At 47.4% G+C, this 13,870-nt stretch overlaps 6 protein-coding genes across 6 annotated transcripts; 3 read left to right on the top strand and 3 right to left on the bottom strand.

Annotated features, from left to right (window-relative positions):
- Positions 1 to 50: 50 nt before the first annotated feature.
- ASPWEDRAFT_42556 (uncharacterized protein) lies at positions 51 to 1,304 on the top strand. The gene has a single exon (XM_040835809.1). It carries the CDS (start codon positions 180 to 182, stop codon positions 1,167 to 1,169), a length of 990 nt encoding a protein of 329 aa, XP_040688251.1. The 5' UTR covers positions 51 to 179; the 3' UTR covers positions 1,170 to 1,304.
- Positions 1,305 to 2,052: 748 nt separating this feature from the next.
- Positions 2,053 to 2,753, bottom strand: ASPWEDRAFT_585870 (uncharacterized protein). Its single transcript, XM_040838393.1, has one exon. The coding sequence runs from the start codon at positions 2,505 to 2,507 to the stop codon at positions 2,157 to 2,159; it is 351 nt and encodes a 116-aa protein (XP_040688250.1). The 5' UTR covers positions 2,508 to 2,753; the 3' UTR covers positions 2,053 to 2,156.
- A 3,053-nt stretch (positions 2,754 to 5,806) lies between these two features.
- Positions 5,807 to 6,899, bottom strand: ASPWEDRAFT_29702 (putative short-chain dehydrogenase/reductase family protein; the record flags this gene model as incomplete). The annotated part of the gene is made up of 2 exons (XM_040833318.1): positions 5,807 to 5,930; positions 5,986 to 6,899. The coding sequence occupies 2 exons, from the start codon at positions 6,897 to 6,899 to the stop codon at positions 5,807 to 5,809; spliced, it is 1,038 nt and encodes a 345-aa protein (XP_040688249.1).
- A 449-nt stretch (positions 6,900 to 7,348) lies between these two features.
- ASPWEDRAFT_29701 (MDR family MFS transporter) lies at positions 7,349 to 9,118 on the bottom strand (the record flags this gene model as incomplete). Its single annotated transcript, XM_040833317.1, has 3 exons — positions 7,349 to 8,492; positions 8,540 to 8,946; positions 8,996 to 9,118. The coding sequence occupies 3 exons, from the start codon at positions 9,116 to 9,118 to the stop codon at positions 7,349 to 7,351; spliced, it is 1,674 nt and encodes a 557-aa protein (XP_040688248.1).
- Positions 9,119 to 9,427: 309 nt separating this feature from the next.
- Positions 9,428 to 11,513, top strand: ASPWEDRAFT_112834 (Zn(II)2Cys6 transcription factor; the record flags this gene model as incomplete). Its single annotated transcript, XM_040828362.1, has 4 exons — positions 9,428 to 9,783; positions 9,839 to 9,866; positions 9,915 to 10,379; positions 10,428 to 11,513. 4 exons carry the CDS (start codon positions 9,428 to 9,430, stop codon positions 11,511 to 11,513), a joined length of 1,935 nt encoding a protein of 644 aa, XP_040688247.1.
- Positions 11,514 to 12,454: 941 nt separating this feature from the next.
- On the top strand, positions 12,455 to 13,822 carry ASPWEDRAFT_70236 (uncharacterized protein). The gene is made up of 2 exons (XM_040839110.1): positions 12,455 to 12,979; positions 13,028 to 13,822. The coding sequence occupies exons 1-2, from the start codon at positions 12,483 to 12,485 to the stop codon at positions 13,563 to 13,565; spliced, it is 1,035 nt and encodes a 344-aa protein (XP_040688246.1). The 5' UTR covers positions 12,455 to 12,482; the 3' UTR covers positions 13,566 to 13,822.
- Positions 13,823 to 13,870: the final 48 nt, after the last annotated feature.

Below are 13,870 nucleotides of genomic sequence, written 5' to 3'. Positions count from 1 at the left end.
AAACTAGTCTGCATCAATAGTGTGCTTGCGATCGTATAGATATGTGATACCCACCACCCCTGCTGTTTTGAAAGTCCGACCATGACTACAGAATAAAGGAGGGCGTGCCCCGGGATAGAGCAACCCAATACTGTGATAAAATCAAGCAATTTATCACTCGTCCCGCATAACTAGACGATATGATGCCCGTTCTTGACAGTCAAAAGTATCACCTCTACTCAGCAAGCTGCCGACCAGAAATTTGGAAAGAGTTAGAGAGAAAGGACCATCCCCTCAACACTGCCTGGCCTGTATTTCTGGACCAAGACACGTGCTATCAGAAATATGCTAGCCGGCTAGCAAAGTGTCCTGGTCTCGCAGAGTTCCAGTATGCCATGGTGGAGGAGGATTGTGGCCAGGAAACGATTGCTGCATGTGGTCGGTCTATTCCTTTCTACTGGCCTGAGCTCGATCAAATCGGTGGCCGTGTAGGGCTGTCTACACATCCGGAGGTCTTGAAAACACTTCCCGATGGAGGATATGATGCCATTCTCACCAGGGGCTTCAACCAATTTCTAAGTCGGCAGGGCCTTCTTCCCCCGAAGCCACCGTCCGCGGTCCATACGATCAAGCCGCATCCTGTCGACTATATTGATGATATCTGCTATCGCTCAGAACATCCGAATGCGCTATCCGCCATCTCTATCACTGTCCATCCGGCCCGAAGATCCGTTGGACTCGCAGAGGCCATGATTCAAGCAATGAAGCTGACGGCCATGAACAAAGGCCTCGAGATGCTGGTTGTCCCCCTCCGTCCTACGCGGAAATCAGAATACCCATTGGTCAATATGGCAAAATATATCAATTGGCATTGTCAGCAATACGCCCCGGATAGGAGTCTTCCTTTTGACCCATGGTTGCGGAAACATGTTCGCCTCGGAGGGAAGGTGATCCAGGTAGCCTGGAATAGTATGCTGATAGAGGGAAGCATCGCTGCCTGGCAACAATGGACCCAATTCGACAAGTGGAGAGTACATTCCGGTTCATTGAAGTTGGAAAAAGGTACCAACCGTTTGTACATTGAGGTGTCTTTTACAGGTGGCTTAGTCCCAATGCGACTGTACGTAGGGGAAGATCGCTGTACTTATGTTGAGCCGAATGTTTGGCTCTACCATGATCTGAATGTATGATCCGGAAGTCTTGTTTCCCCCTAGGTCATGTATATACCTTTATAATTTAGGGGCAAAAGGGTGTTTGCAGATCGACATTTCGAATAGAGTAGTATAGCACCCAAATAATAAAGAATAAAAGTGCTAATTCTTAAATTAAATATACAGCGTTGATCAGTTGTATGAGACGGCCAATTATGTAAAAGATGTAAGAAAATATATTGCCAGCCTTTTGTTGCAAAGCCCTTCCGAACCGATCACTATACATGGTTGATGAATTATTTTCTAGCAGATTATATAGATGCGGTTAAGATATATGGATTATGCTGTCCCTTTTCTTCCTTGTCTAATGAATGCAGCGTTCTCGTTGGCCTTGATGGACGCTCTCTCCTTGATCTTCACTATGTATTATCCCCTCTAGAATGAAGCAATCTTGAATCATTACTGAACTATAGCATCCTAACTTATGTCTTGTCTAGATGACCTTAGCACAGCTACTACTTGTGAAATAGAATCAGAGGCTATCAGGAGAAAGGATTGAAGTCTATTCGATCTTGTAGTTAGCATGGTATGACGTAGAGAGAACTTGTACTATACGTGATACTCTCTCTCGGTCTTGAAAAAGCAAGAGCGATCAAGGACAAAAAGAAGCCATCTATAAGATAGGGGCAATCTGACGCATTTCCTTTGCTGCCCTGGAGTTGGAAAGCGGAAGTGGTATATGGTGCCGCAGGGCTTGGTCGCTTCTTTTCTTGAATGATTTCCAGGCCTACGGATTTTGCATTGATTTGTCAGCACACGGGTGAACATCTAAGGGGTCACTGATTCCAATATCTGAAGTGCTTGATCAGGCAAATTTTTTTTGCATGTGGCAACGTATTTTCTGCGTGACATTTTCCCACAAGGCGTTGAATTTCTGGACCCTAGAATGACATGACTGGTAAGTAAATCATTTCAAATAGATCTGCACGCCATACATTTGATCTTCATCCTCCTGGTGGCTCCGTATTAATAAACCTTCAATTTTCTGGAGTTGTTTTTGATTTTCCTGGAGTGACTGCTGCCAAAATACGTTGGTCTCCGTCGTCCGTTTTGCTGCGTTTTTGCTTTCCGATAAAAGTGTTTCAAGCTCAGCATGAGCCCTTTCATTGTTTCTATCGTTTTGTCTTGCTCTTTAATTTTTTTCTGTAGTTTATCAATGTTGCCGTTCGCAATATTGACCTTTTTGCGTGCTTCGTGGCAAGACCGCTGGCAGTCGTCGTTTTTCTTTTTCAGTTCCTCGACCAATTTATCTTTTTCAGCGCAGTGTTTCTTTTTCTCATCAAGACCTCTTCTAATGGAATGTAGCTGCTCTTGCATTCCTTCATGTTTGTGGGCTTTTTTTCATGATACTTTGCAAACTCATAACCAAGACCTGGTTGTTTTTCTCCTTCACTTCCATCTCTTCCTTATACTTGTCAACCTGCATTCCCTTCTGCTCTAATTCTTTTTTTGGGAGTTGTGAATTCGTTAACAGGTGACAGGACATTCTCGAACCCACCTGAAGTGGTCAATAACTTGAGCTGAGTACAAAAGCCATTCATTGTTTGAGAAATGGTCTGTGTCTGTTTTTGAGCTCTTAGGTGGCGTCTGGGACTCAGTCTTGGTGGTCGTGGCTGAACAATGTCAAATGCCATAGTGGGAGGGGAAGTGACTGTCTGATAGAAATTATCAAAAAGGGAAATTGGATAAATACTAACAGCAGCTTCTTCGTCTATGAAAGAGCCCCCTAGCGCTCATTGTCATCTCTGGAAAGTGCAACCTTAGGCTGTCTCGCATGCACCTATACTGTCCGAAATAATTGTCAGGAACTCAAGGCAAGGAAACGATGACGGGTAAAATTGCTAAAAAGGATGCATATCTAATCATTTGAGCCTCTGAATATCCCTCCCATGACGAGTAAACAAGATAGTCAAATGTGGGCCATTGTCTGGGTTTCAAGAGCAACTGTGACAGATGCCATTGGTTCCTATTTAAGTGCCAGCCTGCGTAGTACAAGGTTGATTAGACTTGTTGTAGATCAAGATCGGCTATATTCCCCATGTTCATATCCGCCTGACATTTAACCAGCCTTATCCTACAAACCTTGCAGACTAGAATATGTATAGTGCCGTAGGTATAGCACTACAGTAAGTTAATAACATGGCTTTTTGGGAAGACAGTGTGATGTATTATCACAGTGACACCCTTAGGCTTGGTTGAGGTCAAAGTTCAAAGGTGGAAGCTGATTCAGTATCGAGTAAACTAGTCAATTAATGACCAGTTCATTGTCACTATCTCGATCACCTTCCCTTGACCAGTGGCACAGCATCGCTATCTCGAAACGTTCTATTTGTCCGAGGTCGACCAGCAAGCGTATATGGACTGTAAGAAAAATGCGCCATGGTTTGCTCCCCTCTTTGGCCAGGCATGGGGGATTTTGCTCCATTTCCACTGTAAGGGGTGCTGAGTCCTGCGAACAAATTCTCCCTCGGCCAATAGCGAAAAGCATATAGACGCTTGCGTCAATCAAGGGGAAAGAGAGAAAGAATCAATGAGCTTGGAGTTAATTGTTCAATGATGCTCAATGCCCCGCTGCACTTCGAGGCAAGTAGACATTCTAGTCACCTAATCAATCTACCAATACTCTTATGAACAGCTTTACCTAATTAGTTCATCCTGGCTGTAATCATGGGAAGGATATGGGATTTACCCCTAACATCAAATGCAGGTTGGATAGCCCCGCAAAGTTGGGATGAATGCAGTCTTACCCTAATATTTATAGGAATGAGCAACTTTAATAACAGAGAGGGGGGTGTAGCCGAGAAAGGTAAAAGCTAGGTCTCTCTTTCCCTATCCTAGCCGGCCATGAAACCTAATAGGCTTAGGCTGGAAACACCTTGAATGTTCCCCAGACCTAGTATACTATGATCTTCCATACACGATCCCAAACGTGTCTCCAATCATCACCGCCCAGCTCAAGAATAGTTATATTTAACACATCCCTCAGGCTAATCACTGCCATGTACCTCACCTGCATTGTAACATGTATGTAAAATAATTTTCCTTAGTAAGTTTCCTTGGGGGATATACAGCTATACAGCTTACTAGGAGACAGGCACTAGATTCCACCTCAGGGAACCGAGGGGAAGAAATCTTTGGTCAAATTTGACATCGGCAAAAGTCAAACCTCCAAAATAATAATATCCATGCAGGTGGATGTATCAATTTGCCAAGGAAAAAATCGCTTAAAGACCTTATATTAGCAACAAGAGGTGAATCAACAACCACGTGCTTCTATTGAGCAATAGGTAAAAAGCTCAGGCCCGGTTTTGGCTGTTATTAACATGCGATGTCCTTATTTCTTTCCGTAGACAGTTCGCTCGTTGTTTGATATCTTATATGTCTGGGAATGTTCCTCGAGGAGGAAAGTACCGTGGAAAGAGGTATAGCGCTGGAGGCACATAAAGTTTAGACTCACTCATCTAAAAAGATTACCTCTTATGTCTAATGTCTTGGCTAAGACAGAATGAAATCTTCTTCGACGCAACAGTATGAGCAAATGCCAAAAGTTAACTAATGTCAGTAACGCGACACTGACATCTTACCGCAACATCATTCAGCAGGGCTTCCCGGCGGTTTTGAAATGCCTTGTCAAGTTTACTGAAAGTCACCAGCACTATTCGGCACAACACACCGCTGGTTAGGGCCACGCAGGACACCTCGCTTATATCTGTTATCCGCTTCGTAGATCTCAACTTCGGCACGACCATCAGTAGTCATGTTGCAGCTTTAAGAACCGAGGTTGCAAGCTACAGCCTGGAGAGCCCAAGGGAGCTAGCAGACGCGGGAATGATTTTGATTTTGTGAGCTAAACGGTGTTGATTATCTGGAATGAAGGGGTTGGGCTTGCGGACTGACCTTGTGATTAGCAGCTAGATAAAGACCAAAGCATAGGATTGAAGACCCAAGGCCGTGAAAAGCAAATTTATCTTCTATCTTATATACTTTGGTTTGTATAGACGACGCACTAATGCTTGACCTTTCTGATATTGTAATACAGCTCCGCTAGTAGCTACTCCCTTTAGTTAATACAAGCGGGAGGGGACACACATCATCAACTCTAGCAGTCAGTCCAGTGTGGCGTGTCTGAATAGCCTGCCAGAGTGATTTCTTATAGCCTGTTGGGGTCGTCCTGATTCAAAGGACTTGCCGCAGTTGAAAGTGATAGCTGACATGATAAAAAGGTATTCTGTCTTTGAAAGGAATGATGTATTGGACAGGATATCGGGCATCCTGGCTCTAGACAACGGCAAGCGTGTTCTTGAAGTGGCCGGAATGACAGTTGTGACGATTGCCAACTCCTGGCTTGGGGGGGGGGGGTTGGGATTGCCGAGAATGGTGCTCAAAATGGAGATATGGTCATTGCTCCCTCTGGTATTGCACAGCTTCTTGTACTACGAGAGTATTCATGTGTTGATGGCCAGTCATACTATAAGATTGTGGGAAACGTTTTTGTTGAAGGTATCGCCTAGTATCAGAAGGAGACACCAACGCCTTTTGTGAAGCAGTTGCAAAGGCAGCCTCTGCAGCTGTTTCATATTCACTGATCCCTTCCCGGCTTTAGGAATGCAAGTATCCTAACGCTCTTCATCTATGTACTCATCAGCCAGCTCTGGAATCTTTTTGAACTCTTCCATAGCCTCGTGCCATAGCCTGTCCATCATACCACAGCCATCTTCAGTGTACATCACAGCCGCATACCTGCGGTAATCTAGTTAGGATCATCCTAAAAACGTGAAGAGATTGGGGTACTTACGGCTTCACTGTCCACTCACTGATAAAACAGCCGTGGCTTTCCTGGCCATGCATAAGAGCGTGTATGTATACACTCGCCCCCCGGTCCAGTGGTCGCCCGAGGGCCCTGACAAACGGCCTAACGATCAATGCTGCGCCGGGCGAAGATCGACGGGCGTCTTGTCCCAGATTCGTCCCGTATGTCAACCCGGGGGAACAAACATTTAGTGTGATGTCGTTTGGGTCATATTGATCGGCCAGCCGAACAGTAAACATCATAAGCAGCAACTTTGCGTCCATGTACTGTTGAAATCCTTGAAACTGCGCCTGGTCGTCCATCAGAGGGAAAACAGGACCCATCGCTTTCAGCTTGCTGAAGTACATCGTGTCCGAGCCCACAACCGTCAAGACTGGTGGCGTCGCCATTCCACGCCGTATTTTCTTCTCCTTCATCACCGATGCAAGCATGGTGGCCAGCAGGGCCGTGGAAAGAAAGTTGGTCTGGAGGACGACCTCATGGGCGGTCTTATCATTCCACTCGAACTGTCGTCGCTGCAACCCGGCGTTCAGGATCGCATAGTCGATCCGCTCTAAACCACGGCATCGCTTGACGAAAGCTTTGATGGAGTCATAGTCCCATAGGTCTAGCAATGACAGATCGATTTCCGCACCAGGGAACTCCTCCATAAGTTTCTTGGCGGCAACATCGCCCTTCTCCTGCGAGCGCACAGCCACGACGAGACGAGACAATCCGCGCTGAAGAAGCTGCCGCGATGCCTCGAAGCCAAGACCGCTATTTGCCCCAGTAACGATGGCAGTCTTTCCTTCAAGCCGCACGGTGGTGGAGAGCGAGGGTGGATGGACAAAGAGCTGCTTGTAGAGCGTTCCACATACGCTGCTTTCCCAGGCAACGTCCTTTTCGAGTTTGTAAGACATAGCTTGTCGAATTCAGCCTTCACCTATTCATAGCGCGACGGGGAAAATGGAATTCCAAGCGGGAGGGACGTCTGCCATATATATACAAACAAGTTCGGGGGTTCGGAGTGTCCGAAGAGGGAGTGGTATAGTCGGCCATAACGAGTTCCGTGGTACACCCGATTTTCATAGCCCCTTTATATTAACGTTTACGATTAAAAAATACTCATATATACTTTTTAGTATATCCACCTGTAACACCAATAAAATATTATAAAGGTCATTTTAGGAGATTATGTAATAGATAATTATACGACTTTTGGCATGGAATGTACTCGCCGTAAGTGGGTCTCTCGGACTCGGCCAATCCGACCTAAAGACAAAAGTGGATATTGTTGATTGAGTATCTGGACTAGACAAATATGGCCGACTGTGTCTCCGTGATTTGGCAACCATGGTACATTGGTTAATTATTTACAGCAGTGGAATGATGACCGTGCTTTTCCTTGCATCCGCTCTGTCTCAGGATCACTTCTGTTCTTCCTCCTTCGCCAGTCCTTTTCCTTCTCCTCTGCCCGAGAACCAACATCTCCGTTTCCTTTGATGCTCCTCCACTCCATAGCCAATGCGCCGAGCATGGTACTGGCGCTAATCCCAGTCGCCAGGATGAAGATACGAGTCAGCGCGTAGTTGTAGGCATCTATGACAGTGCTAAGCTCGCTTGATGGCACCACATTTCGAAGCTCAGTGGCACCGGTATTGATGACGAGATTTGCGTCCAGGCCTGCAACATGAGAGAGCTGTTCAACCAGTTTGTTTGACAAGAGGTTCTGGTCAACAGCAAGGAAGATGGAGCCTCCGATCTGTTGCATAAAGATCATCAAAGACATACCGATCGGAATGTCAGCGCGTGGTAGGACAGTCTGCGCGGCCATGTTGGATGTTTGGAATCCGCAGCCAATTCCGAGACCAAATATGACCTGGTATCCGATCCAGTGGCTGTGATTGGAAGTCGGGGAGAGCGTTGATATCATGCCTGCTCCAATAGAGCATAGTACGGGAGCTGTTATCATCGCAGGGACATAGTAACCGATCTTCTGGGTGATCACGGCAGATATCACACCCATCACGACCAAGGATAATACCAGAGGGAGTGTACTGAGCCCGGCTTCCGTCGCGGTATCGGCCTTGACGGCTTGGAACCAGATACTCAGATAATAGACCAGTGACATCATGCCACCGGTCAGCATGAAGACGAAAAACATACTACCGGTGATCGAACGGTTGAGGACGACGCGGGATGGTATCATCGCCGTCTGTGGGGTGGCGATCTCCACGGCGACAAAGGCGAGAAGCAGTACAGCGAAAGTTACCAAGAGGCCAATGATCGTCGGTGCTGACCATGAATATTCAGTACCTCCCCACTGCAGTGCCAATATCAAGCAGACAATTGAAGGGATAAAGAGCGCGACCCCCAGCGGGTCGAGGGGCTTGACATGGCCTACCCATCCGAGGTCTGCGCGGGGAGGAGATTCCACGTGAAAGAATAGCAGGACAGCGAGCATGGTGAAGCCGCCGATTGGAAGATTCACATAGAAACACCAGCGCCAGGTGCTGCGAGAGGTCAGCTCAACTGTATCTGCCGGCCACGCTTTACTTACATGTGGTCGGTGAAACTGCCGCCGATGATAGGGCCCAGCACCGATGAGATCCCAAATGCCATCCCGAAAATGGAGACGAAGATCGGACGCTTGCGGAGGGGCACCAGAGGCACAATGGCCATCATGCCGCCGGTGAAGATGCCTGCTCCCCCAAGTCCAGCCACTGCGCGCCCAAGAATGAAGGCTGTTGAGTTTGGTGCAGCACCACAGACGGCCGAACCCGCTTCAAAAATGACCAGGGAGGTGAGGAAAGTCCATTTGGTCGAGTAGATTTGATATGCCCGGCCATAAAGAGGACTGAACGAGGCCGATGTGAGCATATAGCTGCTGCCATACCAGCCGATGTCGGCGATCGAATTGAATTCATCCGTGATGCGAGGGATGGCAGTTGCAATGATTGTGCGGTCCTATCGACCGATCAGCAAGCAGTTAGAGAGACGGAATCAGCAGACTGACCAGGGCAACCAGAAAGATCGAAAAATACACGCCCAGAATGATCAGCCAGAACTGGGGAGATTTCGGCTGGAAATTCTTCTCCGCCTCTTCATCGTCGGGTTGGTGGTCTGCTGTGGAAGACATGGTTAGGTCGGCGGAAGTAAATTGTAAATTGACACTGACTTACCAGATTGATTGCAACTGTATCCTTTTATATTTCGCTCGCTTCAATCAGAAATTGATAGGTTACTGGGTTCGGAGCAGAAGCACAAGACCGACGAGCTGCTCGGGCGTTTCTAAGCTCCGGGGATGTTGAGTCAGCGCATTTGTGCCCGAGGCCCGAAACTAAAAAGTTCAAGGCCGATAACGTCCATCTCCTTTGCACTTGTCTGCTCTAGATTTGTCTGCAAGATGTCTGCGAGAAATACCCAGCCCAGCTTGCCTACAGAGCCTATGTCACGCATGTTTGCCTGTGTTCTCTGTCAGCGGCGGAAGGTCAGGTGCGATCGCAATGTGCCTTGTGCAAACTGTCTCCGGTCCCAGGCGCAGTGTATACCGTCCGATCAGCTCCCTCGTCGCCGAAAGCGTAGGTTCCCTGAACGACAGTTGTTGGAACGGCTGCATGAGTACGAGAGGCTCCTCAGACAGAACAATGTAAAATTCGACCCGCTCCATGGGGACTCCGCTGGCGACCATAACATCCCCTCACAAGCATCTGACCGCATCTTGCAAAGTGAGCCGCCTAGTGATAGAGAACCAGGAAGGTCGTCTTCCCCGGTCGTCAAATCAGCCACGGCTCACGAGGCAAAGTAAACTTCTGTCTTCCCCATGAAGATTGTCGGAATAGGCTAATAGATCCTGCAGAGATGTCTGGCATGCTATAAATCAAGCGGTATTCTCAGCTGCTCCCATCCTGGCCAACTGATGCTGACTAGAACAGCCCGATAATGGTGGCAGCATGCCTGATTATATGGACGAAAACCTGGTCAAGAAGGCATGGGACCAAGCCTACGGAAACATTGATCCCATCTTTGGCATCTCCCAAGCGGCTGTCGACCTCTCCTTTCTGCAGCCTGAACCGGCACAAATATTTCGGCTGTGGCAGATTTACCTGGACAATGTCGACCCGCTTCTCAAAGTCACCCATACCCATACGACACAAAACCAGATTGTTGAAGCCGTCAGTAATCTGTCTAATGTCGATCCCGGTGTTGAAGCCCTTATGTTTAGCATCTACTGCGTGGCCATGTTGTCTCTTGCTTCGGAAGAATGCGAAGTGCTACTTGGCTCACCCAAGCAGGCTCTTCTGGCGAAATTCCAGTCTGCCTGCCAGCAAGCCCTGGTCAACTGCGGGTTCTTGCGATCAGACAATCGCAACTGCCTCGTTGCATTCTTTTTCTATCTGGTAGGCCTTCTAGGGGAAGCAATTCTCCCTATCATCTGACTCTCTTAGATCTCCGTCAGGCCCTTTATGGACCCTCGTTCTTTGTCATCCATGCTTGGTATCGCGGTCCGTATGGCGCAGCGCATGGGTATTCACAGCGAGTCGGAGTGTTCTAAGCACCCGCCTTTTGAGGCTGAGATGCGCAGGAGGCTCTGGTGGTCCCTAGTGCTGTTTGACTCTCGCATTGGAGAGATGGCTGCTGACCACCGGTCTACCATCCTGACTCCTCTCTGGGATACCAAGATCCCCTGGAACGTGAATGACATTGATCTCCGGCCAGATATAAAAGTTTTGCCGACAGTTCAAGCTCCATTAACGGAGACACTCTTTGTTGTTGTCCGAAGCGAAGTAGCAGATTTCGTCCGTCATGCTGCCTTCCACCTCGATTTCACCAACCCAGTTCTGAAAGCTCTCGTGACCCAGTCCCAACAGACTCCTAGGGACGAACACAGAGAGCTCACTGCTCTTGAGCGAATGATAGAGGGAAAGTATTTCATGTTTACTGATCCGGAAAACCCCCTTCATTTCATGGCAACATGGATGGTGCGTGGATACCTGGCCAAGTTCCTTCTCATGGAGCATCATTCAAGGTATTCGACTACCTGCCCGACGGACGATCAGCGTGATAGTGGTGTTCGTCTGGCGATGCGCAGGCTTGAAAGCGACACAAAAGTCATGTTTTCCCCCCTGACCAGGAGATATGGTTGGCTTCTTGACTTCCATCTGCCCTTCCCGGCATACGTTCACATTCTCCAGGATTTGAAGAGGCGGCCCTTCTGTAAACATGCGGAGCGCGCTTGGGAAGTCGTCACTGACAACTTTACGGTTCGATCAATGGCCCTTCGTATGGCCCCGGGACCCATCTTTGAGAGTTTTACCAAGCTTGTCCTGCAGGCTTGGGGCGCGTGTGAAGCTCACTCCATACAGAGAGAAAAATCACTTACACCCCCGAGAATAGTGCCAATTGTCAGATCTTGGTTAGCTGAGAATGCAGCCAACGTTGATCCGGACCAACCTTCTCACGCTTTCCATAACGATATATCATTCGGTGGGGTGTCAGTGGACTTTGCCCAACAAGGCCTGCCTGGATGGTGAGAAAACGCTACTTGCAAGAATAATCACGGACCTATCTGTGGAAACGTATGCCGAGGTATCATTTCGTTAATATCCTCATGAGGAAGAGCCGGGTATCAGTTTCGAGTCGCCCTTGATCCGGTCACCTCGAATAGACTCGACCAGACGGAGCCTTGTCATTCCTCAGTCTCACAAGGCGAAGCCAATTTATTCTGCTTTCAATTATGGAAACAGATCTGGCCTTCCTGAGTATCTTCTGTGCTTCATTCTTGGTACACAGCCCCGCCTCCACGACTGACCACGGCATGATAGTTACTTAAGACTCAGTGATGCTTTTACTGAGCACTCGGCCCCATGTACTTTAGCGAACTACTGAACAATACCCTATGTCAACTGCGGTGGAACAAGGTATTCGGGCGTATTGGAACTATACTAAATAGGAAATGCGGTCATGAAGAATATTGAACATTTGATCCTCTCAAGTTTTGAGAAAGCAGGCTGTATTTATGTTATTATTAAGCTACTACTAAACTAAAATATAGGAGAACTAGCAGCATGGTAAAATAAGAGAATGTGTATAAATATCATATATAAATAGGGTCTTATTACTATAGCTTAGTGAGAAATTCTTATTATCTCGAAGTCTGGGGGCTTTTTGGGGTTAGTGTTGTGCTGAATATGAGGCCTCGAAAATATATATATGTATATTTGTCGTTTGAATGAATGGTTGATCAGTCAACTTGGGCCTTTGGAGTTGAGGAAACAGCCTCTGCAGCACTTTACCATTCACTCACCAGGCCCTGCTCAATACTATTTTCATGCTGTTTGACCTTTATATGTCCATATTCCATATTGTAGGAGAAGTGATATCATTGGTCAAACGCTGCTGCCTCAGGCATGAAGCCAGCACAGCCTCGCTGTCATCCTTGCATTCCCAACAGCTGATCGACAACAATCCCACCATCTCCCTTCATCTGATAATCCATCACGATGAAATTGAGCGATATATTATTATATCCGGTCATCTTAGTCGGTGGCACGTGTATTATATACGTTCTGACACCGCTGATCGTGCATTCACGAAGCAAGCGTCACAGACGGCAGCATGGCGAGCGCCACACCACTCGGCCAAAGGGATTGCCTCCTCGGAAGCGTGCTCTGTCGCTGCCATTACCAGAGCTGCCCAAAAAGAGTAAACAGAAAAGCTATGCGCAGAATGAGTGTCTGTTGTTTAAATTGCCTCCGGAAATTCGCAGGTTGATTTACAAGGAGATTCTCGCTCCAGAGGATGGCTCGGTGCTGCATGTGGCTAGTTCTCATAAGAGACTGCGCAGTATGCGTTGCCATGAATGGAATCCAAGAATACGAGATTGGGAGCATCGCTGCTGGGGTGAAGTGGTGATGGATGGGTCGACCAAGAGCTTCTGGGGGTATCGCTGCTCCAAGGCGGGAAACATCATGGGACTGTTGCAGTCCTGTCGACGAATGTAAGTCCCATATCTATGAATATGATATATCATTACTAACGACAGCAGATACTCGGAAGCAATCGACGTTCTGTACACAGACAATGTGCTCAATGTCCGCCAGACAAGAACAGTCGCAGACCTCCCCAAGGCAATGCTTCCACACCGATTCCAGGCTATCCGCTCCCTACATATCGACGTACCCGTGGACTTTGCCTTTCCAAATGATGGATTCTTCTCTTTAGAATACTCTGCATGGCCACTCGACGTGGGTGAATTCTGGATGGAAGCATGGCAAGCCATCGCGCAGATGAGCGGACTGCAAGATCTCCGCGTTTCGTTCAGCCTGACCAGAGACGTTATCGTGATACCTGATACGGAGTCATACATTAATATCTTCAGACCGATGGCTGAACTCCGTGTACCGAAGTACGTCGTTGAGTTCTATTGGGCAGTGGATTTGGTGGATGTCATCAAGGCTTATGAAGATGGGTTGCCATTTTCAATCGAGATTAAAGATCCAGAGTTGGAGATACGATATGATGATAATGCAGGGGGGCTGCCGGTGTTTATACGAAATGGGGTATGGGATGGATTCGTTTTATGAGGTGATGCTTTGATTTGTTGTAATGACCTAGACTGCTAAACATATTACCCCACTGCAATAGATCGAAAAGTGGCATGACAGTATTGATTAGATCGAGGGCCATCGGTAGTAGCTATCAACTGTTAAATTGAGGTTGTAATGCAGATTCTGATAGACTTACCTGATGCACACCATCAATCAGAACCGTAGCTCAATTGACAGTGTTGGGCGTTAACAAAACACCTTGAGTAATGAACATAGGACTGATATGGAATACCACATTAAATAATTGCTGTATCCTTTCCGTCCTTTCATTCATAATTAAC

Source organism: Aspergillus wentii, assembly GCF_001890725.1.
Source record: "Aspergillus wentii DTO 134E9 unplaced genomic scaffold ASPWEscaffold_5, whole genome shotgun sequence".
Taxonomy (NCBI): domain Eukaryota; kingdom Fungi; phylum Ascomycota; class Eurotiomycetes; order Eurotiales; family Aspergillaceae; genus Aspergillus; species Aspergillus wentii.
Note: the sequence above shows the minus strand (reverse complement) of the source record. Positions and strands in the feature narration are given on the sequence as shown.

Coding starts and splice junctions, on each gene's coding strand:
- ASPWEDRAFT_42556 (XM_040835809.1), top strand. CDS start 180: ATGATGCCCGTTCTTGACAGTCAAAAGTATCACCTCTACTCAGCAAGC.
- ASPWEDRAFT_585870 (XM_040838393.1), bottom strand. CDS start 2,507: ATGCAAGAGCAGCTACATTCCATTAGAAGAGGTCTTGATGAGAAAAAG.
- ASPWEDRAFT_70236 (XM_040839110.1), top strand. CDS start 12,483: ATGAAATTGAGCGATATATTATTATATCCGGTCATCTTAGTCGGTGGC. Junction 12,980..13,027: donor TTGCAGTCCTGTCGACGAAT/GTAAGTCCCATA, acceptor TAACGACAGCAG/ATACTCGGAAGCAATCGACG.